The 27,184-nt window shown below is 36.1% G+C and overlaps 3 protein-coding genes across 3 annotated transcripts; 2 read left to right on the forward strand and 1 right to left on the reverse strand.

Annotated features, from left to right (window-relative positions):
* Positions 1-12,336: 12,336 nt before the first annotated feature.
* LOC110649968 (uncharacterized) lies at positions 12,337-15,073 on the reverse strand. Its single transcript, XM_021804734.2, has 4 exons — positions 14,826-15,073; positions 13,429-13,573; positions 12,792-12,862; positions 12,337-12,709 (listed from the first exon to the last, which is right to left on the reverse strand). Exons 1-4 carry the CDS (start codon positions 15,033-15,035, stop codon positions 12,491-12,493), a joined length of 645 nt encoding a protein of 214 aa, XP_021660426.2. The 5' UTR covers positions 15,036-15,073; the 3' UTR covers positions 12,337-12,490.
* Positions 15,074-15,204: 131 nt separating this feature from the next.
* LOC110649967 (peptidyl-prolyl cis-trans isomerase CYP65) lies at positions 15,205-21,653 on the forward strand. The gene is made up of 11 exons (XM_058150223.1): positions 15,205-15,585; positions 15,683-15,745; positions 15,856-15,959; positions 17,193-17,284; positions 17,370-17,459; positions 17,561-17,636; positions 17,718-18,091; positions 19,609-19,865; positions 19,972-20,260; positions 20,776-20,889; positions 20,992-21,653. Exons 1-11 carry the CDS (start codon positions 15,461-15,463, stop codon positions 21,202-21,204), a joined length of 1,797 nt encoding a protein of 598 aa, XP_058006206.1. The 5' UTR covers positions 15,205-15,460; the 3' UTR covers positions 21,205-21,653.
* A 3,143-nt stretch (positions 21,654-24,796) lies between these two features.
* On the forward strand, positions 24,797-26,974 carry LOC110649965 (protein SHORT-ROOT-like). Its single transcript, XM_021804727.2, has one exon. It carries the CDS (start codon positions 25,204-25,206, stop codon positions 26,707-26,709), a length of 1,506 nt encoding a protein of 501 aa, XP_021660419.2. The 5' UTR covers positions 24,797-25,203; the 3' UTR covers positions 26,710-26,974.
* Positions 26,975-27,184: the final 210 nt, after the last annotated feature.

Consider the following 27,184-nt stretch of genomic DNA (forward strand, 5'->3'; position numbering starts at 1 on the left):
AGTCGACGATTATCTTGTGAGTAAAATATTAATTTTAATTGTAATTTCGATATTATTATATGTTCAGCATGCCCATGCATCACTTATATGCATATATTTATGTAGTTAAACTCTAGGCACGATTTATGTTGCATTGATAACTGTTAAAGTGCCATGAATGTTGTTGCGGTAATTTGGAGCAGTGTGCGTGCGTTGGCGTGCGTGTGATGTGGTATGGACTATGGATAGGACGGGTAGTCACGGCTTGAGTTCTTCATTTGGGACCCGATCCTTCGAGGGGTAGTCACGGCTTGAGTTCTTCTGGGAACCTCGCTTTGGTTATTATGTGGAAGTCCGAATGAGTTCTTCACGGCACGAGTTGGATTTAAGAGAGGTGTATAGGATCGGCTCCATATATTATGATTGATGTTACGAGTGCGTGAGTGCTCCAAATTACCTTTTTGATGTTATGATGTGAAAATGATGTTGATGTTGCATTTCACTCTACATGGTGCATTAGTTTTAGATAGTTATAGAGATTATGGTTAAAATTGATATTTTACTCTCTGAGTCGAACGCTCACTCCTGTTCAATATTTTCGTGCCACGGGAGGAGTTATTTTACTGAGCGACTGTTTTCTTTCATGAGTTTAACGTCGATTATTTAAATGTATTATTATTCTCAAAATTTGTAATTTATGACACCGCATGTGCTAGTAGTAGCATTAAGTCATCGAAATTTGTATGAATTCAAGTTTGCGTATTAATAAATGAAAAGAAAAAATTTTATGAGTTTTAAATGGTTATGAATGAGGTAACAGGGTTGAGCTGGGCTCCCCAAATTTTTGTTTCTGATAATTTCTGGGCTAAGTTGGCCCGAAATATAATTATAACAGTTTAAATTAAATTATTTTATTTGCATATTGGGCCTAAATTGTGGGTCTGGTTATGGATTTGAGGAATAGTTAGGCTTACTACGGGCCTCGGGGGCTTTAAGCTGGCCCAGGTCCTAGTGCCGGTCCGGCCCATAGGTTGGGTCGTGACAGGCTGGGCAATATAGTTGGGGTTCAGCATGCCTTGCATATCTGTACAGGGAGCTTTGCCGTGGAGAAAATCCTGAAACTAAAGAGATATCTGGTACCCTTTTCATCTTACAATTTTGGGCATGGGAGAGAATTAAGATGGTTGCTCCATCATTACCAGATACAGCACCACATGATGATGCTCCAATGGGCAGTAGGTACGTATGATAATATTCTTTTTTATATCTAATACAAAATTCAAACATTTATAAATTAAAAAATAAATTAATGGATTACTTTACAGGTGGAGCAATATGCGACAGGTAACACAAGTAACGACGCATGTATTAATCCAAATGAGAAATAATATTGATAGAATGATGGATAATGATGTAAGATACATCATAACATATTTCTATTAAATTAACTAAAAGAGTTAATCTTATTTTCATGATTTAAATCTAACAACTATTTTTCCTTGTGTTTATATTTGCAGTTTATATGAGAACCATACACCCAAGAAGTACTAAACGGTTTGCCTGAGTATTGCATGCAAGGGAAGGGTGTGTGGCGCGCAATGGTGCCACTAATTTACTTTCACATTATTCAGTGGCACCAACCTGATAGGGTATTATGGAAATTTGGGTTGCAACAGTCGATCTCTCGGCCCTCTTGTTAAACAGATGATATGCATCAAACTTCGCTGCGATAAGTTGATGGTGACCGAGCAACATTTAATACCCAGTATATTAATAGATGGGATAGATGTCACCAATTCATTGTACCAGGTGAAGCTGCTACGAGGTCACTACACCATCATTCACAGTACATGGAGTGGTATGGCCGCGTGTCAAGACGATGGATCTCAGTAATAGGAGCTGCTATAAGTTCTGTGGTAAAGTGTCATTCCTATATTTTTTTTTTCTTAACTATGTATTTGCCTATTAAGTAATAAGTGAAGTGTGTAATTTTGTCATATTCAACATTATGTTTTATAGAAAGATGGCTTGGAAGAGTTGCTTATTACATTGGAAGACCCATCCACACAGAATGTTACATATAATAAAAGATTGGTCCTAAACATTCTACGAGCACTGGAGGAGGAGAAGCGTCTTATTAACAGATGACCACCATATCCAGATCCAGCCCCACAGGCACATGTTTTTGGAGAGTTGTTAGAAGATCCATTGGTTGCATGACCACAGCAACAACAAAGAAGGTGTAAGGGTGGTCAAGCGAGACAAAGGGAGCCATCGCAATCATCTAAAATGCCAATCATTGAAGCGGTGCCACACCCTGTCTTTTACCATCCCTTTGATAGTTTTGATGCAGGGGCACAACCTCCTATCCAATTTCCTGAAGTTGGTCCATCAACATCCATTCCAACATTCACTGAATTCTTATAAAGCCAGTATACAAATTGGACCCCTGGTCCATCTATGCTAGGCCCTTCTAGACAGTGGATGCCATCGTCCTCACATCATATGACGCAACAAGAAAGGATATCATTTGACTTCATTCCGACTCAACATGAGAGGACACCATTTGATGCAATTTTTGCCCGTTTCTCTCGACCATACACAGATGTACCTTTGACATCACAGTATGGATTTGGTGCTGCAGAAGCTTCAGAGATGTATTTTGTACCTCATGATTCTGGGCTTGGGACTTTTGCATTAGGGGTGGGACTCTTTGGGAATTATGAATCTGGTTCAAGGCAAAATGAGGTAGGTGCATCTTCAAGCATGTAGCAAACTGGACCAAAACTTCAACTAATGTCCACACATGATGTTGATGTACCTGAAGATGAAGGAGAATATCACATACAAGGGAGGTGGGCAGGTGTGTTATGTCATACAGGACAAAAGAGGGGTCCGGGATGTGGCACGTGACCCTTTTTTTATAAAACAATTGCATTTATTATAATATTTGAAATTAATTGTATTGATGTCACTAATTTTGCAAATGTAAACTCTGTTTATAGAATAATGTATTTATAGATATAATAAACAAAAGTCTCGAAATTTAACTTAACCATTAAGGACATAGTTACTAATTTAAGTATTTCACCAAATAGTAACAGTCATAAAAATAAAAATTATACATCCATACAATAATCCATACAGTCCATACTTATGAATATTATTACTAGGCAATTTTCTTGCAATGTCCGAAATTTTCATCTTCGATTGTGTGCTTGGCAACTTTGAAACTTCGATGACTTTTCAGTTGTCTCATATATTCATATAATTGGAAATAGTTATTCCCAAATTCTTCTCTCGTACGGACTGCATTAACATATTCAAATATAATACAAATGTGATAGTATAAATAAATTTACAATCCATTTTAAATAGCATTATAGTTATAAAAATACCTGATCTTTGGCTATTTTCTCTATGACAATATATCTTTTGTGGAACAAGTAGAGTTTCTATCCATATTAAGGAACTCTCTGTATTTGTGATGACTTCCTCTAAGAAAAATGTTAAAACTAGTTCATCATAAGTGTCAACACCTTCCTGTTCCTAAATTCGAGATAATAAATGGAAATATCAAAGGGCAACAGTTTCAATCAGGACATTAACTTTTTCAGTTTCTTGTATCTGGTAGCCAGTGTTAATAATTTTTTATAAGAAATTATTAATCTCAATAACATGCTCTGTTATGCATCTTCCGAGCTTCCATTTAAGTTTATCAATGTTCTATAGCCTAGACCTAACATTTTTTATTGTAGATTGCCCTCTTAAAAAGTTGGGAGTGAATTTCATAATGACCATCTACAAAAAATAAATAAATAAATAAATAATGATAGGACTATTAAAGATGCAAAAAATTATGAACACATAATAATGAATAAAGGTAATAACTGACAATACAGAATAATATTGTTATGAATTTATTACAATAATATCATATTCCTAACAACATGGCAGAAGAGAAGATGGAAGAAATTTTACAAAATCACTATTATCACTATCACTAAAATCAGAAATTTCATTATAATCAATAATTAATTGTGACGTAATTGGACTTTATTTTTCATCCACATCTTTGTATGGACTAAACTGATTGTGAAAATGTTTAAGATGATTATTCATTTTATTTATCTCAAGTTGTAATTGTGCTTTCACTTTGCATATTTCTTCATCAGTATTCCTTTTTAATTCAGCTAAGCGCACTTTCGGGATTGGTAAATCATGGAATCTACAATATGCTTCCATCTCACAATGTATCTCCCATAATCTCTTCCATTCATGTTGTGGAGAAATGATAGCTTTATCAAAATCAATAATATTCTTTGAATGCTTTTCGATAAATGTATGGTTTGCATAACCTTTCTGAATACATGTGTAACTAGGCAAGTTGATAAAAGGTCTTTTACGACCATATCGTGTGCATCCATTGGGATCAGTATATTTGCCTATAACAGTGCCACCTATGTTAACACATGATCGTGTAAAATGTTTCTTATTCGATGTTGCACCAACATTTATCCTACTCATATTACCTATTACATGAGCGACAAAATTCAAATAAATTTATATTAGTACATTATGAGAATTTATTCAATTGAAAATATTTAATTTCATTAATGACTTAGAAAAATACATAAAGTCATGAAATGTATAAATAACAATATTAGTGATCTACGTTCTTCATACGACAACTTTGTTTATTATGTCCTGTTTCACAAAAAATTGAACAGCGGATCGTAGATCTCTCCCCCAATTTTCCCTTAAGCATTCAGTCCATTTTGTTCTTCCTTCTTGTGGAGTTTGGCCTCCCTTTCTGCCTTTTCCTTGTTGAGTCAAGAATAAGAGGATTGCTATCCGATTCTGGCTAATAAGCTTCATCTCCAAGAGCATGGAACATTAACTCATAATGTTTCAATGTTCGTTGCAACGTATAATAATCAGACACATATTGTACATAATCTATTGCTTTGGATAGACATGCTGCAATGACATGAGAGCACGAAATTCGCATCTCTTGGAATTTTCCAGAACCGCAAGTTCGATCATTCAACTTCACCACCCGCTTATGACCTTGCCTACCAGTCCTCACTTCAAATTCACCACAATTGGTGTTGAAGACCTGTACATGATGTCCATTAGCTTTTTGTATATTTTCTTGCAAAATTTTGCAATAAAATTGCGTGAACTTAAAGTCCATTTGTTCGTGTTCCTGAAACACCGTGCGTCGTGCATCAAAATACTCCTCGCATTGATAAAATATTTTTTCTACCATGGTAGTTATTGGTAATGCACGTAATCCTTTAAGCATTCCATTCACAGACTCAACAGTGTTTATCGTCATTAAACCATACATTTTGCCTTCATCGTGAGACTGAGTCTACTTTTGCAAATCTATCTTCACTGCCTAATCATATGTTTCTTAATGCACATCTCGAATTTTGTTCATTGATTCATAAAATTTCTTCTTTTGGTTTTGATGCACTATAATCATTAAGAATGAATTTTTTTTTATCACTTATTGGTTGATAATATTATTCTATTTAAATTTAAAGAAATACATAATAGTATTTGTACTAACCAGCCTTACATAACGCGTCTTTCATGACTGGATTCTTAAACTTGGTATTATAATTGCTTAAGATGTGTCGAATGCAAAACCGGAGATGAGCTGCAGGAGGTTACCACTAATCATCCTCCACTGCCTTTATAATCCCTTTGTGTCTATCCGATATGACACATATCTCTTACCAGTTAGTGATAAACACTCTTAAACATTTCATAAACCAGTCCCAATTCCTTCCATCTTCATAATCAACAACAGCCCATGCAATGGGAAATATATGGTTATTTCCATCTAGGGCTGTTGCACAAAATAAACAGCCCTTATACTTTCCGTACAGAAATATGGAGTCAATGCATATGACAGGGCGACAATGCTTAAATCCCTTGATTAATTGTTTAAATGACCAAAACATTATGTCAAAAACCCTATATCCCAAAACTAAACAATTATTGATAAATAATTCCTCATCTTTAATTAGGACAGGAGATCCAGGGTTTTGCTTACACAAAGCTGTCATTAATCGTCTCAACTGACCATAAAATTCTTCCCAACCTCCATAAATCTTCACAATTGCCATATGCCTTACCTTCCAAGTTTTTCTATAACTCAGTTCATAACCAATTTTGTCTTTAAATTCAGCTTGTAAAGCTGAAATCTTTACACTCGGTTTTTCTTTAACTATAGGCATTATGAAATGACAAATCATTTTTTAATCTAATTTGCAATGATCCTTTGAGATGGCTGAATTTGAACACGTATGAGGTCCATTATAACTAGTAATTTTCCATACATCTAAACCTTTCTGTTGGGACGCACGCATTCTTCACTTACAGTTCCTATTCTTATCACTACATCTAATAGCATATGTTTGACTTTTGGTCTCTTCCTTGCAAAATTCATGGTGTCTTAATATGTGATATTTTTTAGCAGCATTTTTAACAGCCTCTCTTATGAAAATAACATACCAACTTCAAACTCGCTTGACTCATCCCAAAGTGAAGAAGACATCGGTTTTGAGAATGTATCAATAGTTAATAAGGAAAAATCTATTTCCGAGTAAAGTGGAGGAGGCACAATCGGGATAGCTGGGTTTGACACACTAGTATTATAGTAATTAACCAAATTCAAATTGGCACCACAATCATCATTATTTGTGTCATCATCGTCACAAAAAAATTCATCTTCATCTTCTAAATCTCCATCATCTTCGTTATTGATGCAATAATCACCGTCGTTCGATTCATCTTCGTTATCTAATTGACTTGAACCAACATCATAACATTGAATTCGAACGTCAATTGCACTGTTATTGACATCATCCGCAACCTCAAGATTTTTTGATGTACCAACACTTGATGAACCGGTTTTATTTACAACATTTACACCACCATCAGGTCGATAAATGTCAACGTACAATTCTATTGATTCCAAACCTCCAATTTGCTCAATGAAATTAAATATTATTAATACGTCATCATCGTTTCTCAAATTGATGCAAGTCCAATTCAAAACACTTCTGCTTATTTTTGGTTTTCTAAACAGGATACGCTCAATGAATTCACATCCTTCTATCAGGAAAATTGTACATACTATTCTCATCGCGAGATTTGCGTATTTTAATCTACTACCAATGCTAAACACAGCTGATCTACGCCCACAATAATCATATCCATCATAATCCAAAATAATATTGCCATCCCAGTACACAGTAGCAAAACATGGACTTGACATCTTCACATGCAAAAAATAACATTTCTTACAATTTATAATATACATTTAAAATAATACGGAAACACAACACAAAGTTTAGACATAAAAATTTCAATATCATTTCAGACAATTAGACTAGTTAATATATGAGGGCAAATCAAAACATAATATAATTTGCTTTTTCATTAAACCAATCGGACCAATAAGCGCAACAATATAAAATTTTAATCTTATTATTTGTAATAAATCAACAATTAACTAGGCAATAAAAAATTTATCATTTTTTTTACATCAAATAACATATTCACAATTAAAGTATTGAATTAAATTTTTTTTATAATAATATAAATTTAAATATTTCACATATAAGACATATTACAAAAAAATTTCATTTCAATCTATTTCTTTTACATTATTATACTTTTAACATTTTTTCCGTAATTTCAATTTTAAAACATAATATATCAATTTCATTAATAATAATTTTTATTTTTACATTTTTACTAATACAAACTTTTTTTTACACTACTAAATTTATTAGACATCAAAAATAATACATATATAGATTTTATCCTATTTTCCTTAATCTAATAATATATTGACATTTATACTGCAAAATAAATTATTTCTAATAATATAAATTTGCCTCATATTTATTTTAAATACTCTATAAAATTTTTCTTAAAAAAGTACGTAATATTTTATCTATATTTTACCTAATTAGTTTTATCAAAAAGTACAATAGACATTAAAAAAAATTACCTCAATATTTTTTTTAACTTATTGTACTTTTAATATTTTTCATTATTTACAAATTTTCAATTACAATTTATATTAATTTCACCTAATTTTTTTCCCTCAACAAATTTGTGAATAAATATACAAAATAATAATATTATTTTTTCCTTTTTTTTAAAACTATTTTGTTATATTCTTTACACATAAAATCATATTATAAACCTAATAAATTTTCAAATTTTAATTTTACAACATAATATTTAAATTTTATTACTAATATTTTTTTATTTTTACTAATGCAAATCATTAATTACACTATTATAATTATTATATAAAATACAATTTCACTACAAATTTTTTAAAGTATTTTACCAATATAAAAATTATTTTCTTTAATATCAAATTTATTATCACATATAATTGAAAAAAAGAACATATATACATATACGTGATACATACCATAAAATGTAACACCCCGAAATTTTAATTTTTATGAGCATTTTGGTATTTTAATTTTATTTAAATTTTAGGAATTTATTTGAGATTTTTCGGATTTTAAAAATCGGGTTTGATTTTCCGAAAATATAAACTTTGATGATTTTTAAAAAATTAATTTAAAGGCCACGTGGCAAAACTAAAAATATATTTGGAGTCTACGTATTTTTCTGAGTTTTCTGGAATTTTTCGGAATTTTTGGACCTCGTTTTGGTCGAGGAGTAAAAATTCAAAATTTTGTATCCTGAATCGAACCGGCCGAATCGAACCGGACCGGATCGGACCGGTCGAATCGGACCGGCCCTTTTCCTTCTTCCTTTTTCTTTCCCCGCGCGCGCGTCCCTCTCCCTTTTCTCTCTCGTTTCTCTCTCCTCCCCTCCCCTGTCGCCGGCCAGCCGCCTCCCCTGCGTCCTCCCCTAGCCGCCTTGCTCCCGGTATCCCGGCCGGTAGCGCCGAGCAGTGAAAACCGCGCGCGATCTCCCTTCCTCGCGCGCGCGGCGTTTCGGCTTCCCCGGCCAAATCCGGCCGATCCGGCCACCAATTGGACCGGGTCTTGTGTCCAAAATCATCTACTCAGCGAGAGCTTTCCATAGACACCAAGAACGCCGAAATCCATCGAGCGGATTGTCCGATTTTTGCTCGGGAAGATTTTAGCCCATTTCGACTTTTGGGCTAGATTTCTCGAAAACCGTGAATCCCACGAGAAAACCGAGGCCACCAGCACGCTCCATTCGTCGAGAGCTTCGCGGCGACATAAATTTCAAATTTTTCCGACACCGTTTTTCGGTGGGTCCCACGGAACTTCGCAGTGTTTTTCCGAGCATTTAATGAGCTTAGAAAATTCTGAAAATTTTATGTACTAACCCCCGTGTTATGGGCTTCGTGTAGGTATCCTCGATTCGAGGAAATTCGACAGTTGACCGGGTCTGCAAATTTCGGGCCAAACAGACCCGTTACCGGAAAAGTCTCCGAATTGGACCGAGGTTTTGGCTAGCCCCCCATTTTCAGACGTCCCGAGCGCGTTCCCGAAGTCGGAATAGGCAAAGGTAAACCCGAACCTTGTTTTTTCGTAATTTTCTAGTGCTTAAATAGGATTAAAAATCCATAAAATATTCATGGTAGCTTAGAAAATTACGATTCTTTTTGCAATAGCTTAGTAATATTGCTAAGGACCGCGGGGCAAAGTTTTATAATTTTTAGAGCTTGTTTGGGCAGTTTTTGCAAAAATGATCAATAATAAGGACTAAATTGAAATTTTGCGTATTGTGATGGATGATTGATTTGATGGGCGGAGGGGTGTGTGATATGATTGAACTGTTGATATATGGATTGTGAATATAGAAGTGCGTTTTTGCCCTTTTGCGGGTTGGGTAGGTCCTAGGTATAGGGAGACTCTCTGGATTTTCTACGACTTAGGACGTACTTGATCTTTTTCTTTGTTTGTATTGAGTCAAATTTATTAAATAGATGTAATGTAATTGTCGGTGTGAGCGATGACCTTCTTCCTCCGCCCAACCACACGATAATTTGTCGTCAAGTTTGTGAGTAAAATATTAATTTTAATTGTAATTTCGATATTATTATATGTTCAAGATGCCCATGCATCACTTATATGCATATATTTATGTAGTTAAACTCTAGGCACGAATTATGTTGCATTCATAACTGTTAATGTGCCATGAATGTTGTTGTGGTAATTTGGAGCAGTGTGCGTGCGTTGGCGTGCGTGTGATGTGGTGTGGACTATGGATAGGGCCAGGCGATCCACGGCTTGAGTAATTGGGACCGATCCTTCGAGGGGTAGTCACGGCTTGAGTAATTCTGGGACCCTCGATTTGGTTATTAAGTGGAAGTCCGAGCTTGAGTAATTCGGCACGAGTTGGATTTAAGAGAGTCGTATAGGATCAGCTCCCATATGTTATGATTGATACTACAGGGTGTGTGAGTGCTCCAAATTACCTTTTTGATGTTATGATGTGAAAATGTTGTTAATGTTGCATTTCACTCTACAGGGTACATTAGTTCTAGATAGTTATAGAGATTATGGTTAAAATTGATATTTTACTCTCTGAGTCGAACGCTCACTCCTGTTCAATATTTTTTTCAGGCTACAGGAGGATTTTATTTTGGTTAACCTGCTTTTCTCCCTCGCAGGTCAATTATTATTGTTTGTATAAACTTGTTAAATCTTAGAATTTCCGCATGTGTTAGAAATGTTATTTGATTTGGGTCTGTAAACTAAATTATTATTTTGGGACCTGTAAACTTAATATGCTATGCATGTTTGATGGATTGGATGAGGGAGCTGAGCTCCCATTTATTATTATGTTGATGAGTATGTGGAGGGTGAGCTGAGCTCCCCAATTGACTATATATTGTGTTTACAGGTCGGGTGAGTCGAAAACTCCCCGTTGGTAAGTCCATTTTATGGCTGGATTCTGTCCGTTTGTTTTCTTGATATTGGGCCCAAATGGGCCTTAGAGTTGGGTTAATGAACAGTTAGGCTTACTACGGGCCTCGGGGGCTTTAGGCTGGCCCAGGTCCTAGTGCCGGTCCGGCCCATAGGTTGGGTCGTGACAAAAATGTTGGAAAGAGCCTATGCATAAGGTTCCAGTGCTTGTCTATAAAATGAAATACTGGTGCACAAAATGAGAGGTGGGAGTTGGGGGCGGTATAAATAGCACTACTAGGTGCTACTATAACCAGAGTCTACCTGCCATAGAACTTAGAGATTACTGTCGATGTGAAGTAAGACTATTGATGTGAAGTGTAAAGTAAAACTGCTGATGTGAAGTGAGACAGGGTTGAGTGACGCATAACAGCTAAGTGCTACCATGGGTAGCAGCCACCAGGTAGCATATAGCAATTGGGCTGCACGGCGCAGCGGCTAGGCACTATCATGGGTAGCACCTAACTGCCTCAGTCAAACCTCATCTTTTTTTGAGACATTCAAGTCTCGGGAAATTAAGAGAATCTCACTGCTCAGCAATTAGGCGTTACCATGAATAGCACTTAGCTGAGTAATTTTTTTTTTTTCACATTTCAGTCCAAAATAAGCTTTTGTTTTAAAATTTAATATCAGTTAGCTATTTATATTGGAGTCTTTCTCTCTCTTTCCTACACCATCAAAAACACCCTTGTTGGTAAATACTTTTTACCACACCCTTTTTGGTAATTTAATTTCAAACTCACACCCGCCTAGCCATTTCCCCAAGTCTCACGTCCAATTTCCACTAGCTTTGAGTTGTTAATTTCCATTAGTTGTTGTTGCTCATTCCGTTTAAATAGCTGCGAGACAGTGACGTTTATAACTTCCGATTTGGAAACTAAAATTTTATAAAATTTAATTTAATTGATTTCTTTTAATTAATTTTTATATTTAAAATGAAAACATTTAATTTTTTTAACTTAAAAAATTTAATTTAAAAAAATAAAAATTAAACACAATTATGTGAAAATTCATTTGATTTTTTTCTTTTTCTAAATAGTTTATTCTAAAGAAAGTTTAAAAGTGATCATGACTAGAATTTAATTTGCCTATCAAATTTATAACTGCTTGGAATTATGAAATGGAAAAGTATTCGCATCCAATAAAATTCATAATATAAATTATTACACAAAAAATAAGAATAAAGTTGACATTCAACAATTGCTCGTCTTGAGGAAGCATCATAACCATAGAATTCTTTTCTAGGATGTGATTGCCATATTAAGCCACAAACACACCTCTGTCTGACTCAGGCCAGTTGTGAGGCAGAAGACGGCAACCCAAATGAATATTTGCCTAGACTTTTTCCCTGTTGTTTCTATTTAACTGAGCAAACAAACGATGCAGCCAACACATGATTAAATGACTGAAATAAATATCTCTTATTGAAACAATCAGAGAAGACAGGGAATTGCATGAATCCTAAGAATACAAGCAATCTGAAGGGTGAAAGTGAAAATTTGGAAAAGCAAATGGAGTCTGCTCAATAAAAACTATCCAAGTGCAGAAATTGCTAGTCATTGAAAAGTTAACTGAATTTCCTTCGCAATGGAAGGTAGCCATCTCTCCCCCCTAATTCTTTTCAATTCTGCAACTCTTTCCTCCTCCTTTTTGGCTTTGGCTTTTGTTGCTGCTTCTTTGGCTTCGAATCTAGCTAATGCTTTTTGGCCTTCCTCTCTTGCTGCAGCAATTATGTCTACCCCATTCACAGTAACAGATTTGATTTGCCGTCTAAACTGCAAAATATCATAGATCCTCAGTAACATTTTGTCAATTTAACATATCAATGGTAAGAATGAAGTCCATAAAGAAGCAAACCTTCTTTGATTTCTCATCAACGTCATATGCAGGAAGAATTCTTGGTCGCTTTCTGGGCCCTTGAATTTCATCTAGCAGTAGCATATACAATCTTCAATCCTTATTTACAATGTGGCAAGAGTTTATGCAGAATGCATTACAGAGTGGAGTCTAGAGAATTGTAACTCTCCAATCTCGCAAACTCCTTAAATGGTAAAATGAAGTTCTAGAATTTAATCTTCCAGCTCTTAGCAGAATATTTACTAACAAAAGCTTGCCTCAAGTCTATTCTACAAACAAGGAATGCCCCACATAACAATTGATACAGGAGAACAATTTGTGCTTCAAGTTTGCTGCTTTATTGGCCGGTTACCTGAACTAAATGATCTATGGGTTTTTCATCTACAACAAATTTTGAATCTATGGCTGGCTCCTCATGGCTGTGACAGTTATGCAAGACAACTACCATCATTTTCAGTCCAACTTCCCATAAAGAACTCAGGAAACAGCTCATTTGCCTCGCAAGATCAACATTGCCGAGGCAGTAGGTTGAGTAGTGCTAATGTATAAATAAAACAATCAATTTAGAGGGTCATCATTTCTCCATCAAGGAAGCACTGAAATCTTAATACACACACACACAAAGAGATAAGCTCACCTGTATGATCAAATATAATCCCAGCAGGAGAATGTTTAAATAGCCGTACTCCACCTTCATCTACAATGGGATTATCAGGGACATGAATGGGCTCACTCACCATTAATAAGGTCTTTTCTAAGATGTCATCCAAAAGCTTTTGTGCCTGCCACAAAACACTTTAAGCTGAAAAAATGGGGGCTGAGAAGGATATGCATATGCTTGAAAAATAAAAAGAAAACATATATATATATATACACACACACACACACACACACACACACATGAAGCACTAACAACAAGGTGATGCACAACACAAATTGATCATATTTGGTTCACTCTGGAAATGGAAACATGCGTAATTATATAGGATATCATTTTCTTATTTGCTATAGAAGGAATCTAAATATTTTACAGTATCTATATATTTGAACAACATGAATCTAGGTGAAAATGATATCTACTTTAACTATAATTTTTAAGATTACATACATTATATTTTATCCTCCCTAAAATGAACCTTGAAATGGAGTCTAGAAATAGGAAACATCCATTTCCAAAGTGAACCAAATGTGGCCTTCTGCTTCCCGCCATGTAAAAATGAACAATGTAGGGTTCCAAAAGATGAAGATACATCAAGGAAACCCAAATACAACTACTTGGAATTTTAATAGATACTCAGACAACATGGCACCCTGAGCCAAGATAATTTGAAAAAATTACATAAAGCCAAATGAAGTGATAAATCAGCATATGGATAATCCACCGTGACAAAGTCCAAAATGATGTCTCTCTTGTCATACTTATAACCAAATTATAACAATTATATGAACTGAATATCAATTCGGCTATCAATATCAATATAGCATATCTCTATCCACATCATAAGCAGCACATGCAATTCTCTACTCCACGAATCACAAACTCTTGTAAAGACATTTTTCCCCTTAATGGTACACATGAGAACACTAGGAATACCAAACTCTTAGTCTATGATCATCTTGGAAGCTATAAGAGCACCAAGCGAGCCACAAGGGCTCGTGGGTAGTATAATAATGGAAGGTATGTTATCAAAACTTTCACACCTCCTAAATTGGTGGGCTGAAAAAAATGGAGATTTTTCCTTCAAAAACCTTGCTCCCAGATAGCCATGTACCTATAACTTTAAAACCCCATCCCTTGCCTCCAAAAACGTTCTCCCAAACATAGCGTCCATATAATCTTTGTTAAGAAGCGAGTAAAGTTGTAACACCAATAAATACTCCGCGATTCGCAGAGACCAGACCACACTTCTCTCACATATATAAAACCAGCAAAACATTCATCTTTTTCCGGAAACATTTTAAGCCCATAAGAGGAAAATCCAACTATTAACATGAAAACATAGCAATTTAAATGAGGATGACGAGAGCACTGACCTTTAGTTGGTAGTGCTTGAGCTTTTGGGAATTCTGGGTTTGCTGCTCTTCAACATCTCTATTAGAGGTGGAATGGGATGTTGAGCCATTCGATGTATTCCCAAAAACTTTACTGCCAAAAGTGGTAGTGGCAGCTACTGACTCGATAGCCGCTTTCCAATTCGCGTCATCCTCCTCACCGCTGCTGCCGCTAGAGGTCCGCCCTCCCATTTTCCTTTATGGATCTGAAATCAAGTTGGACTAAGATCTTGAGGCGTTGTTTTTGTTTAGGGGTTTATGCTTTCGGAACTAACAAAAGTGGGCTTTTTTGGGCTAACTTGGCCCAATTAGTCCAGTGAGCCTATATGGGCTACCCCTAACCCAATCGGAGCTTCAATGCATCCCTCGCCGATTCAACTCGGATGTCGGCGATTCTCACCGTCACAAACTTCTCAAACATCCCAGCATTAAAATCTCAAAACCACCAATTTCCTCATCCTCTCTTCCCGTGGCAAAGAAGGATAAGCAGATAGCAGAAGTCGTAGCTTTAGCTTTCCAGAAATTGATTTGGAGACCTTCTCAAATATAGATAGCCATAAAAACCCTAATTTCTGAAAATCATCATCGATTTCTAAGCCCAACGAAGCAACAGAAAGATGGGGAAGAAACAGCACAGCAAAGATCGAATGTTCATAACGAAAACAGAATGGGCCACGGAATGGGGCGGCGCCAAAACCAAAGAGGTCACCCGTTTCAAGCGCCTCCCCTTCTATTGCTGCGCGTATGTGTCCCCCCCTTCCTTGTGATGCTTTTTTTTTTTTTACTGTATAGCATTGAATTTTTATATTTTCTTTATTTGTGTTATAATTTTGTTGCAGTCTTACATTTACCCCATATGAGTATCCAGTGTGCACAGCAGATGGAAGCGTCTTCGATATAATGTTCGTGTCTCTGTTGCTTCTTCTTCTTCATATTGAATCTTATAGTTTCAAACTATTTTTGTCACTAAATTTGATGGTGACGTGTTTTTGGTTTTGAAATTTATATGCAGGAACATAACTCCGTACATAAGGAAGTATGGGAAGCATCCAGTCACTGGAGCTCCGCTCAAGCTGGAGGATCTTATCCCTCTCACTTTTCACAAGAATTCTGAAGGTTTTGGGGTGTCTTTTTTTTTTAAATGATTTTTCCTCCCTTATTTTTTTCAGTTTAGCACTTTTCAAGAGTGCATTGAAAGCTGAATTTTTTTTTTCTTTTTTGAGCTGCATACAAAATGCATTTACATGGTAATGAACACTGTATTTATGCATAGAAAGCTTAGTTGGAATTATGGTTTGAAACATAATCCACATAATTTATTTGTATCATCAGCCTGACATTATGCTGTTTAAATCAGTGGAGGGGGAAATGTGAATGAGTGCTAATTGCAATCAAGTTAGAGAATGATAGAAATTCATGGAAAGAATTCAATCAGCATTAGTTAAAATTAATGGGCAATAGATTCATTGCCTGAAACAATCCTATTTATTGTTATTATTGTTACTATTATTATTATTTTAAAAAGTGTTATTGTTGCTTCATTAGTGTTTGTTTATTAATCAGACACTGGGTCATAAAACGCTAGTTTTTTTTAACCATGTCTTGGAGGACTAGAACATACCATTGCATCTGTTAGAGGTTGGACCTGCAAAAACCACATCATGTAGTTGGCCCTTGGTTACTGCTTTAATTTGACCAACCCCGTCACTATTGATATGGCCACTAGTTAATAGTTATAATGTCTGTTTCTGCTTATGAATTTTCATTTTTCAAGACAAAGGAAATTTCTGGGAGAATTTAATGGACAACAGTTGTGGCTTTATGGATCTGGTGCATACTAGGTCTGTCTTGGCTACATACAAGTGTTTGTGGAGAGCCCTATCTACTAGTAGTCCTTTTGGGTAGCTTACAAATCTGCTAGCACATTTGATTTTAGGTCTCTTTGAATTGTTGTGTTACTGTTACTTGAAATTAATGTCACTGGAGAAGAAGATGGAACAATTGTTCTTGAATAAGCTTAATTGCAGCTGCATAGTGGAAAGAGAGTACTAGTAGCACTGTTCATGTAGGTCATATATATCAAAAGGAAATGTATAACTACTCCTATTCCTATTATTACCAGCAGTATTATACTCATTCTTTGTTTTTAGAAAAACTTCCCTCGGAAGAATTGTTTTCCTAAAACACTTCCAGTTCTCTCATTGCAGAATGTGGTTGCTTGATGCAATATTCATTGTTGTTTCATGTGCTTTTCTGCAGATGCCTATTTCTTTCTTTTCTGGATTGTATTCACTGTTAGCATACATTCATGTCTTGACCGTGTTAATCTGTGCTGTATTTTGTCTGTAGGCGAGTATCATTGCCCTGTGCTAAACAAAGTTTTTACTGAATTTACGCATATAGTTGCTGTGAAGACTACAGGAAATGTTTTCTGCTATGAGGTTTGTTGCATATTGATTATTAGTGGCAGTAGTTTTCCGTTAATTTTTTGTATGTTTCTTTATTTGTTAGCTTTTTATCTTGTAGGCAATTAAAGAATTAAACATCAAGACCAAAAACTGGAAGGAGCTTCTTACTGATGAGCCATTCACTAAGGAAGACTTGATAACAATTCAGGTATTGATAACTTTGAGATTCGTTGATCTTTGACTATGTTGAAGCATGCTGGCATTTTTTTCTAGTAGAACGATCCTTATCCCTGCATGTATGCTTTGCAGAATCCGAATGCACTTGACAGTAAGGTCACTCTGGATTTTGACCATGTTAAGAACGGTCTGAAAGTTGATGATGAAGGTAAGGCCATTCTCATTTTTCATTGTCACCAATAGATTTTTCTTTCTTAAGAAAATAATAACCTTCAGTTCAATCTTCCAGAGCTAAAGAAAATGAGTTCAGATGCAATGTATAACATAAATGCTACTGGAGATATGAAGCAGATGCTGGAGGAGCTTGGAACTGAGAAAGCAAAACAAACTGCACTTCATGGTGGAGGTGGCAGTAAGGCACAAAATGAAAGAGCTGCTGCCCTTGCTGCCATTTTGGCTGCAAGATCGCGTATTAAAGAGGATTCCAAATCAGATTCAAATGGAGAGTCTAAGCCCCGACAAGCATATAGTATCGTAGATGCTGCATCTGCTGCAGTACATGGGAGAAGTGCTGTTGCAGCTAAAGCTGCATCAGGTGATAAAACTGCTGCTCGGATAGCCATGCACATGGCTGGTGAGAGGGCACCTGTGAATGCAAAGATGGTTAGTTTTCCCAAGTTTGATATTTCCTTAGACACAACAGCATATGATAGGGATCCAAAGCAATGAATCATTTTGAGTTCCATATTCCATATGCCTCCTTGTTCTCTGTATGTTGACTAAATTTTCTTTTATGGTGTCATAGATCTGGCTTAGATGTTCTAATCACTTGCATGTTGTTCATGCCAGTATCAGGGAATGTAAAATTTGAATTCATCCATTATAAACTTTGTGATTTAAAGTCATAATTTGTTTAACGGGAAATTTTACCTATCCTTAGATATTCTAGATATCACTATGGTTGAGGATTAATTCATTATAACTGAAAAATCAAACCAATTGAATACAGTTTTCAATTTGGTTTCAATCAGGTGAATATTGAAAGATCAGTTATCTTGGATTTGTTCGGTTTTGAAGGGGAAAAAAAAAACTCAAAATAACCAAACTGAACCCATATATAACCTATGTTAGGATTAGGGATAAACATAAACTCTCTTTCATGCTCCTTTCTGCCTCCAGACCATCCTTCCCCCTTCTCTCTCATCTCTATTTTTACAGTTCTCTTCTCTTACAGGTGATCTTGAACTCAATCCAAAATCCCCTATTATCCTATCAATAAAAAATTGGCCACCCTTTTCCACACTCATTATGGCTTCAGCAATGGGGATGCTGTTGCTAGGCCACCATTGTCAGTTACGAGCTCAAACTTGTAACCAAGACCATCTATAGGACCTCTCTCTCCATGGTTTCCAGCTGCTGACACAGAAGCCATGAGGGCGGAAAATTAGCATGCCCCAGGGTTTGATCAAGAGAAATTGCTTCCTTCTTGTTTGTTCTCTCTTACAAGAAAAGGTTGTCCTCCATTCTCTGCTGTTGTTGAAAGTGAAATCTGATGGGAAATTTTTGGGGTTATTCATTGGGAATTTGTTGGGTGTTGAACTATTGATTGAAAGTTGTTTTTGTGTCTTGGGTATTGAAGATCGAAATTTTGGCTTTATATGCAGTTTTTTATTTTTTTCAAATCAATGAAATTAATTGAAAATTCTTGCATCTGGGTATTGATTTCTTTTCTTATGGATAATTATTGCGTATTTGATTGAAATTTCCAAGACATTGAAAAATCTTTTTTTTTTTTTCTCTGATAGTGAAGATTATTATAATTTTTGAAAGAAAGATGTGGCAATCAAGAATATTGTTTTTCCGCCTATTATGTGTGCTTTAGAGCCTGTAAATATTTTTACTAGGGGAGGAGTAGAGGGGAGGGGCGAGTGCAGTGGTGGTGTTGGTAAGGATTACGCAACTCAATAACTTTCCGATAATGTTGGATCATGTGAGTTCCATATACTAGTATATTGGCTAGGAACAACACTGGAATGGGTTGAGTTACAAGCAAGGTTTCAATGTTGTTAGCTAAAAACCAAATTTGTTGGTTCATTTCTCATATTTTAGCATCGAAACTTGTAAAAGATGTGAATGCTAGAACAGTCTGTGCTCAGTTTTGACATGAGATTTTGTTCCAGGTAAAGAGTCGTTACACCACTGGCGCTGCTTCACGATCATTCACTTCTACCTCTTTTGATCCTGTCACCAAAAATGACTTTGAATATATCAAAGTTGAGAAAAATCCAAAGAAGAAAGGTTATGTTCAGCTGCATACAACACATGGTGATTTGAACATTGAGCTGCACTGTGATATAACTCCAAGGACATGCGAGAACTTCATCACTCTTTGTGAGCAAGGCTACTATAATGGAGTTGCTTTTCATAGAAGCATTCGGTATATTAATCACTTCTATTTTGACTTCAGTTAATTTGGTATTTTCTTGGTTCTGTGGTATCATCAGAATATGGATATTAAAAAGCTATTTATCCTTTTTGTGAAGGAATTTTATGATTCAAGGTGGTGATCCTACTGGTACTGGGAGAGGAGGCGAATCTATATGGGGGAAGCCTTTCAAAGATGAGCTGAACTCCAAGTTGCTCCACTCTGGAAGAGGGGTTGTCAGTATGGCAAACAGTGGGCCCCACACCAATGGTTCTCAGTTTTTCATCCTTTACAAGTCTGCAAATCATTTGAACTTTAAACATACAGTTTTTGGTGGGGTTGTTGGTGGCTTGACTACATTGGCAGCAATGGAAAAAGTTCCTGTTGACGACAATGACAGGCCTCTGGTTAGTTATTTGGGGCTTTTCTTTGGAGAATTTATCTATGAGTTCCTTAACTAATAGGCATGATTGCTGTTCATTTACTTAATGGTGGCTGCTATGGAAGATGGCAATTTAGCATTCATGTAGTATAGAGCAAAGTCTATGCAGTTTGAGTTTACATCTTTATACTCATTATGACTTTATAAACATTGGAGAATTGGGTATCTGATCACAAAGCTTGTGAGATGTAGTGGTTGAAAATGGATATGTTCATCATAAGAAACAGCAAAAACTGTTTTCTGCATATGTTGTGGTCAAAATGATTGTTTGTTGGATATTCTAAATAGAGTAAAAAAAATATTCGATTTATATTCGAATTATAAATGCATTTTTTTTCCCTCTCAATAATTAGCAATGGATTAGAAAATTAACTTAATCTATAACTTTCTGGCTCACAAGAGTCATCGAGAAAGTGAAGATTAATTTTCTTCTGAATCATTGCCTCATGTTTCTTTTTGACTCTTGTACTCCTTGTGCAGGAGGAGATCAAGATTATTTCTGTAACGGTATTTGTCAATCCCTACATGGAGCCCGACGAAGAAGATGAGCAAGAGGAGGCCAAAGATGAGAAGCCACCTGAGGATGAAGAAAATGTTAGTTTCTGGAGTGCAGAATAGCAGCTTTTGATATTCTGTTCATTACTTTTGTTTTTCTTTGAGATTGACATGAATTTTGCTTCTTTTTTAACATTTCAGGAAAAGGTTGGTTCATGGTATAGCAATCCTGGCACAGGAACTACAGAATCTAGAACTGTGGGCAGTGGCGGCGGCATTGGGAAGTACTTGAAAGCAAGGAATTCTCAACCTGAATCAGTTACCATGGATTCTGGTTTGTCAACAATTGCTGTGGCAAAGAAAAGGAAAGTGGGAGTTTCAACAGGAGAATTCAAAGACTTCTCTGCATGGTGAAAATTCCCATATCTTGTTCAAATCTTGAGATGGTGAGGAAAATGGAGCTGGTGTACGTCAGCTGTGTAACATATTCTTTTTGAGGTGGTGAAAATTAAACGGATACTGTTGAGGAGGCATTCCATTCCATTGAATTGTTGTTTTGCAGGTCATATGTACAATAAGATATATCAGTCACAGAAATTTAGTTCCGATAACATGCTGTTCTTATCCAGTCCAAAGGGTGCCTTCTCACCCTCTCTCTCTCTCTCTCTCTCTCTCTCTCTCTCACGCCCACTCATATTTTGTGCAGCAGGAGCAGAGTATGAGTGAACATGTGTAAAGGTGAAATCACGGTTCCAAACTGCCTTTCTACTGCAGTCTTTTACATGTTGGTATCATTAATTTGATGTTGAATTGTCATAATCTCATGATGGACGTCTAGGACCATCTTCATGGTTTTTCGAGGAGGCCCCAGTCCCAGCTGTTTCTTACCAATAGTAACTTTTTACTACTAATTTTCAGGTCTATTTTTGGTGCGTAAATAAAATGTATTTGACACTCTTCGCCATGGATTTGAGAGTTCTTTTCTCCTTTCATTTTTCGATTTGAATGTGGCTACATCCCTATATGTGGTTATCTTCTGCTTGCAAAATGCCTTTAAAAGCTGCAACTCTGAAGATGGAGAAATGGGCTGCTAATATGGAATCCTCACTCGGTATATTAAGTTTACTGCCGTCCATGAGCCATTGAAGGGCTATGATGCAGCATTTTTCCTTGATTTTTATTTCTTATTTTTTTTACAAAGGAAAGTGAGTGGCATTGGAACTTGAGACCTTGTCCAAGATGAGATCAACAAAGGATGCTTGTGGTGTTGGACGTTACTCTTTCACCAGAAAGGAGGGGAAATGGAACTTACTGACTTGAACACACTTGGGAAGGGAAAACAGGATTATCAATCCTGGACATGTTTACGCTACTAATAATATACTCAACCCCTACACCATAGCACAGAATTTTGTTTATTTATTTATTTGTTTTCATTGCATCATGAATTGTCATCTCCACCTGAAACAAAACTATGATAATACGGTAGGTGCACTGTCTACATATTTTGTTAGTCAATGATTGAATTTTCCTGTCATCAGGGGGAAGAAATTGAGGTGTTCTTCTGTCAAGGCAGAGGACAAAGAAATTCATACCCCGTCAACCAAGATTGCCTTTGGCATCCAGGCGAGAGAGAGAGGACTCGAATTCATATTTTGTAGCTGCCATACAGGGAAAATTCCCCTATTTAGTCAAGTCTAACATGCCTCTTTGGTCAAGTCTAACATATTTTGTTGGTATATCGATCACAGCAGGAAAAAAAATAAAAAAAAAATAGCAGGCCTCCTCAAGAACATTGTTATTAACTATACTAAATTTCTTTTTGGTTTTAAAAAGAAAAGAAGCGTAAATCAAATTTATCATTTTAATAACATACGAAAGAAGCACTTACCATTAAGCAAAATTTGCCATTACAATTATTTTAAAACTGCGACATATCAAGTTTGAATTAAAAAAATAAAAATCTGATGGTGTGAGAATATAAAATATCAGAGGACAATAATAATTAACAAGTCCTTGCCTGCCTTTTCTTTTTTTTTTTTTTTAGAACACTGTTGGATAGCAGACGTAACAGTGACATAATAATGCCACAGACTCAAGTCGCTTTTTTATTAAAAAAGAAAGAAGAACAAATGGGGTTGGAGCCTTGGAGAAGATTAACACGCAGCCTTCAATTCAATAATTAATACAAGGCTTTCTAGAGTTGTAATCAAAGATCACTAATTTATACTCTATGACCATTAATAAAACAGTTTTGGTTAACAGCTCCTAATTAACCCCACTTGTGGAACCCTCACAGGTCTCATCAACAGACCAATAACAACAATTAAACAGAATTAGTTGCAAGGAAAAAGGCTTGTGAAAGGGAGAGGAGGGACCAGATAGCTTTATATATGACCAATTGATGGCCTAATGGTATCACGCCTCCAAGGAAAAATTAAGCTAATTCAGAGTAATTACGTGGAATTAATCAAGTCATTCATTCATTCGCCTCGACCAAGTCTATTTGTGCAATTTTTTTTTTATGTGGAAACTATCATATAGTTGTTTCCACGCGGATTAAGTCTTCATCAAAAGGTCTTCATATTAGTTTTTCATTAAAAGAATGTATGTTTGTAGTACTTACAATTATTCTTTATATAGAATTTGGGATTCATTTCTAATTTCATATATATATATATATATATATATATATATATATATAAAATAATAATTTGGGTGCCATAAAAAATCCCTTAAATTAAGCCTTGATAAGCTTTGTCTCGTTTGTTAGATACAATTATATAATTAAGATAAAGAAGGGTTATGATTTTAATCAATGCATAAAATATAAACTGGTTGCTAATGGAGTTGGAAAATCCTTTCAGCAAATGATTCTTGGCAATTGAATAAATGTGTGACCAAAGTGCCCTTTCTCTGAGCTATATCCACGCCCGATGGGTAGTGCAGAGTGCACTTTGATTTGAAGTTGAGCAATGCCCTTACTAATTGCTTCTGCCCAGCAATGATGTTTTCAAAGAAAAGAACTTCTATAAACCCATTTCTCTCTGCAATAGACACAGAATCCACACATGGAATTTTACTAATGATTGATGGAGGAAACCAAGGACGATAAAGAAGCAAGAAAATTTTCCAAGGACAAAATGAATGCATGCCACGTTGACACAACAAACGAAGGAAATAGCAACAATATAGTATATATATATAGCATGTATATGATAGCTAAGGCTATTTTGCTGCAGAGCACAAAACACACGCCAAAAACTTCCAAACCCAAGACATATTCTAATCTGAACAATCAAATCTTCCCCCCCCCCCCCCCCCACCCCCCCCAAAAAAAAAAAAAAAAAAATCTTGAGTTTAACTAAGCTGACGCAAACAAATAAAATGCTGAGTGCTTCATATGTGTAGGCCAACCAAATATATAGATATTGTTTCCAGAGAGAACTAAGGTTCAAGATGAGGACAACAAGGTCGAGACATACAAGGCCAAGTGGTGCACTTTGTGCTTGGGGGTGCAATAATGAACAGGAGGATGACTTAATCAAGTGGGTATCTAGTATATAAGATTTTGGGGTATAGCTAGCTCCATAGCTAGTGAGAGGAGCTATAGGCCATCTCTAATACTTGATTGGTTGTGGTAGTGAAGTATATATCATGTGGGAGTAGTGGAGAAGGTAAAAAAAAGGTGAAAGAGCATGCCCTTGAAATTGGAGAAGAGTACATTTCGGTATTAGAATAGACAATTATATTATAAAGCGTTGATGTATGGGTTTATGTACAGTATAGAAAAGGAAAAAGTGGTGGGGGAATTTTGGCAGTGTTTGGAGAGGGATTAGGAGGCAAAGAATATGAATAGAATGTGTTGGGTGATGGTGCGTTTGATAATGATGATGCACGCCGGCAGCTTTACTCATCTCTCTCTCCTAAACCCATTTGGCACGCCTGCTCCCACTAAAACCTATGACATTCTCTCTTTTTCAAGAATGAAAAGCTAATCCACTAACCATATGCTCACCTTGACCTTGCCAGATACGTACTTCTATTTCTAAACTACTCTAGCTATTTAGCTATTTTATCTAATTTTACTTTCCTTTTCCTAAAAAACAAAGGAAAGAAAAGAAGCCCATTAGCCCCACTCCAATTTCATCGATTGCTCCAAAGGAAACTCACGTTTTAACTTGCTTAGATTCCCCTCTCTCATTCCCTAATCATATATCTTAAGCAAAATTAGCCAATTAGGCTAATATTCAAGTTGAAGACTCTAGCTATCACCTTTAATCATTCTCCATCTCCTCAATTGTCCACTGTTAAAAACACAAACACACCCATCTTTCTCCTTCATTCACTCTCCAAGAAACCCAACAAACTCAATCCAAAGTCTATTGATGTGGGTCTCTGGTAGGTTTTTAGATGGATACCTTGTTTAGGCTCGTTAGTCACCAACAATCAGATCAATCTTTCAATAACTCTACTAGCAGAACCTCTAGCAGCTCTAGATCCTCAAGACAAAACAACCACCATCACTACCAACAAGAAGACGAAGAATGCTTCAACTTTTTCATGGATGAAGAAGACTTCTCTTCGTCTTCTTCTAAGCATTGCTATCCTTATCACCATCAACAACACACCACTGCTGCTACTCCTACCACTACCACCACTAATACTAGCACTCCTACTACTCAACATGCCCTTGAATCCGCTGACTTCTCTTTCTCATCTACTTGTGACCTAAACTTTGAATTTTCCGGCCAGTGGGCCTCTGATATTCTCCTCGAAACTGCTCGTGCCATCGCCGATAAAAACAGCGCCCGTGTCCAGCAACTCATGTGGATGCTCAATGAACTCGCCTCTCCTTATGGCGACCCCGACCAAAAGCTTGCCTCCTACTTTCTCCAAGCTTTGTTTAGCCGGATGACGGACTCCGGCGAGCGATGCTACCGTACTTTAGCTTCTGCATCGGATAAAACTTGTTCTTTCGAGTCTACAAGAAAAATGGTATTGAAGTTTCAAGAGGTAAGTCCTTGGACCACTTTTGGTCACGTATCTTGCAATGGTGCAATCATGGAAGCATTTGAAGGTGAAACCAAATTGCATATTATTGATATTAGCAACACATATTGCACCCAGTGGCCTACTTTGCTAGAAGCCCTAGCAACCCGTACTGATGAAACACCACACCTCAGGCTAACCACCGTAGTTGCTACCAAAACTAGTGGTGGTGGCAGAGGCGACGGAAGTTTAGCTGCAGCCCAGAAGGTAATGAAAGAAATTGGAAGCAGAATGGAAAAATTTGCTAGGCTTATGGGCGTACCATTTAAATTCCGTGCCATACATCATGCAGGTGACTTATGTGATCTAAACTTAGCTGAATTGGACATTAAAGACGATGAAGCTCTAGCCATCAACTGTGTAGGATCTCTACACTCTGTTACTTCTGTGGCTGATCGCAGAGATTATATTATATCAAGTTTCAGAAGATTGCAACCAAGAATCATCACTATTGTTGAAGAAGAAGCTGATCTTGATGTGGGTGTTGATGGGTTAGACTTCGTAAGGGGTTTCCAAGAATGCTTGAGATGGTTTAGGGTTTATTTTGAGTCATTGGAAGAGAGCTTTTCAAGAACAAGCAACGAAAGGTTGATGCTAGAGAGGACTGCAGGACGTGCCATAGTTGACTTGGTGGCATGTTCGCCGTCCGACTGTATAGAACGGCGGGAAACGGCCACGCGCTGGTCTGCACGGATGCATGCATGTGGGTTTAACACTGTTTTGTTCAGTGATGAGGTGTGTGATGATGTACGCGCCTTGTTGAGAAGGTATAAGGAAGGATGGTCAATGACACAGTGCAGCGACGGCGGAATATTCCTGTGCTGGAAGGACCAGCCGGTGGTGTGGGCTTGTGCATGGAGGCCTTGATTGATTGGTGATGGTTTCATTATTATTATTATTATTACTATTTTTTAATCAAAGTTTGGTGGAGTGATTGGCACGTGTGATGTGTTTTTTTGGCACGTGCTGGGGAAGGTTTGTGGGGTGATGGAGAGGGGAGAGGTTAGATTTGCTCTGATTTGAATAGGACTGAAGACTGAAGTAAATTAATTTTTATTAATTTTTGTTTATCATTTTGTGATTTTTTTTTATTTTATAAAAAAAAAGTTCATGGTTTTTTTTTTTATCAGAATTCATGGATTGTTTATTACTTTAGAAGTGTATCATAATATATTTTTTTGCACATATATTAATTTAATTATTATTATTTTTAAATAAAATGCAATTATTTTGAATTTTGATAATTTTATTAAATTATAAAAATATTTATAAATACATATAATTAATTTAATATTTTAATTAAATAATTAAAAAAAATTTATAAAAAATATTTTCTTAGAAA

This window comes from Hevea brasiliensis, chromosome 7 (assembly GCF_030052815.1).
Source record: "Hevea brasiliensis isolate MT/VB/25A 57/8 chromosome 7, ASM3005281v1, whole genome shotgun sequence".
Lineage (NCBI taxonomy): Eukaryota > Viridiplantae > Streptophyta > Magnoliopsida > Malpighiales > Euphorbiaceae > Hevea > Hevea brasiliensis.

Coding starts and splice junctions, on each gene's coding strand:
- LOC110649968 (XM_021804734.2), bottom strand. CDS start 15,035: ATGGGAGGGCGGACCTCTAGCGGCAGCAGCGGTGAGGAGGATGACGCG. Junction 13,574..14,825: donor TCAAGCACTACCAACTAAAG/GTCAGTGCTCTC, acceptor GTTTTGTGGCAG/GCACAAAAGCTTTTGGATGA. Junction 12,863..13,428: donor GATTATATTTGATCATACAG/GTGAGCTTATCT, acceptor TGCTACTGCTAG/ATGAAATTCAAGGGCCCAGA.
- LOC110649967 (XM_058150223.1), top strand. CDS start 15,461: ATGGGGAAGAAACAGCACAGCAAAGATCGAATGTTCATAACGAAAACA. Junction 17,285..17,369: donor GAAATGTTTTCTGCTATGAG/GTTTGTTGCATA, acceptor TTTATCTTGTAG/GCAATTAAAGAATTAAACAT. Junction 19,866..19,971: donor GCTTTTCATAGAAGCATTCG/GTATATTAATCA, acceptor CTTTTTGTGAAG/GAATTTTATGATTCAAGGTG.
- LOC110649965 (XM_021804727.2), top strand. CDS start 25,204: ATGGATACCTTGTTTAGGCTCGTTAGTCACCAACAATCAGATCAATCT.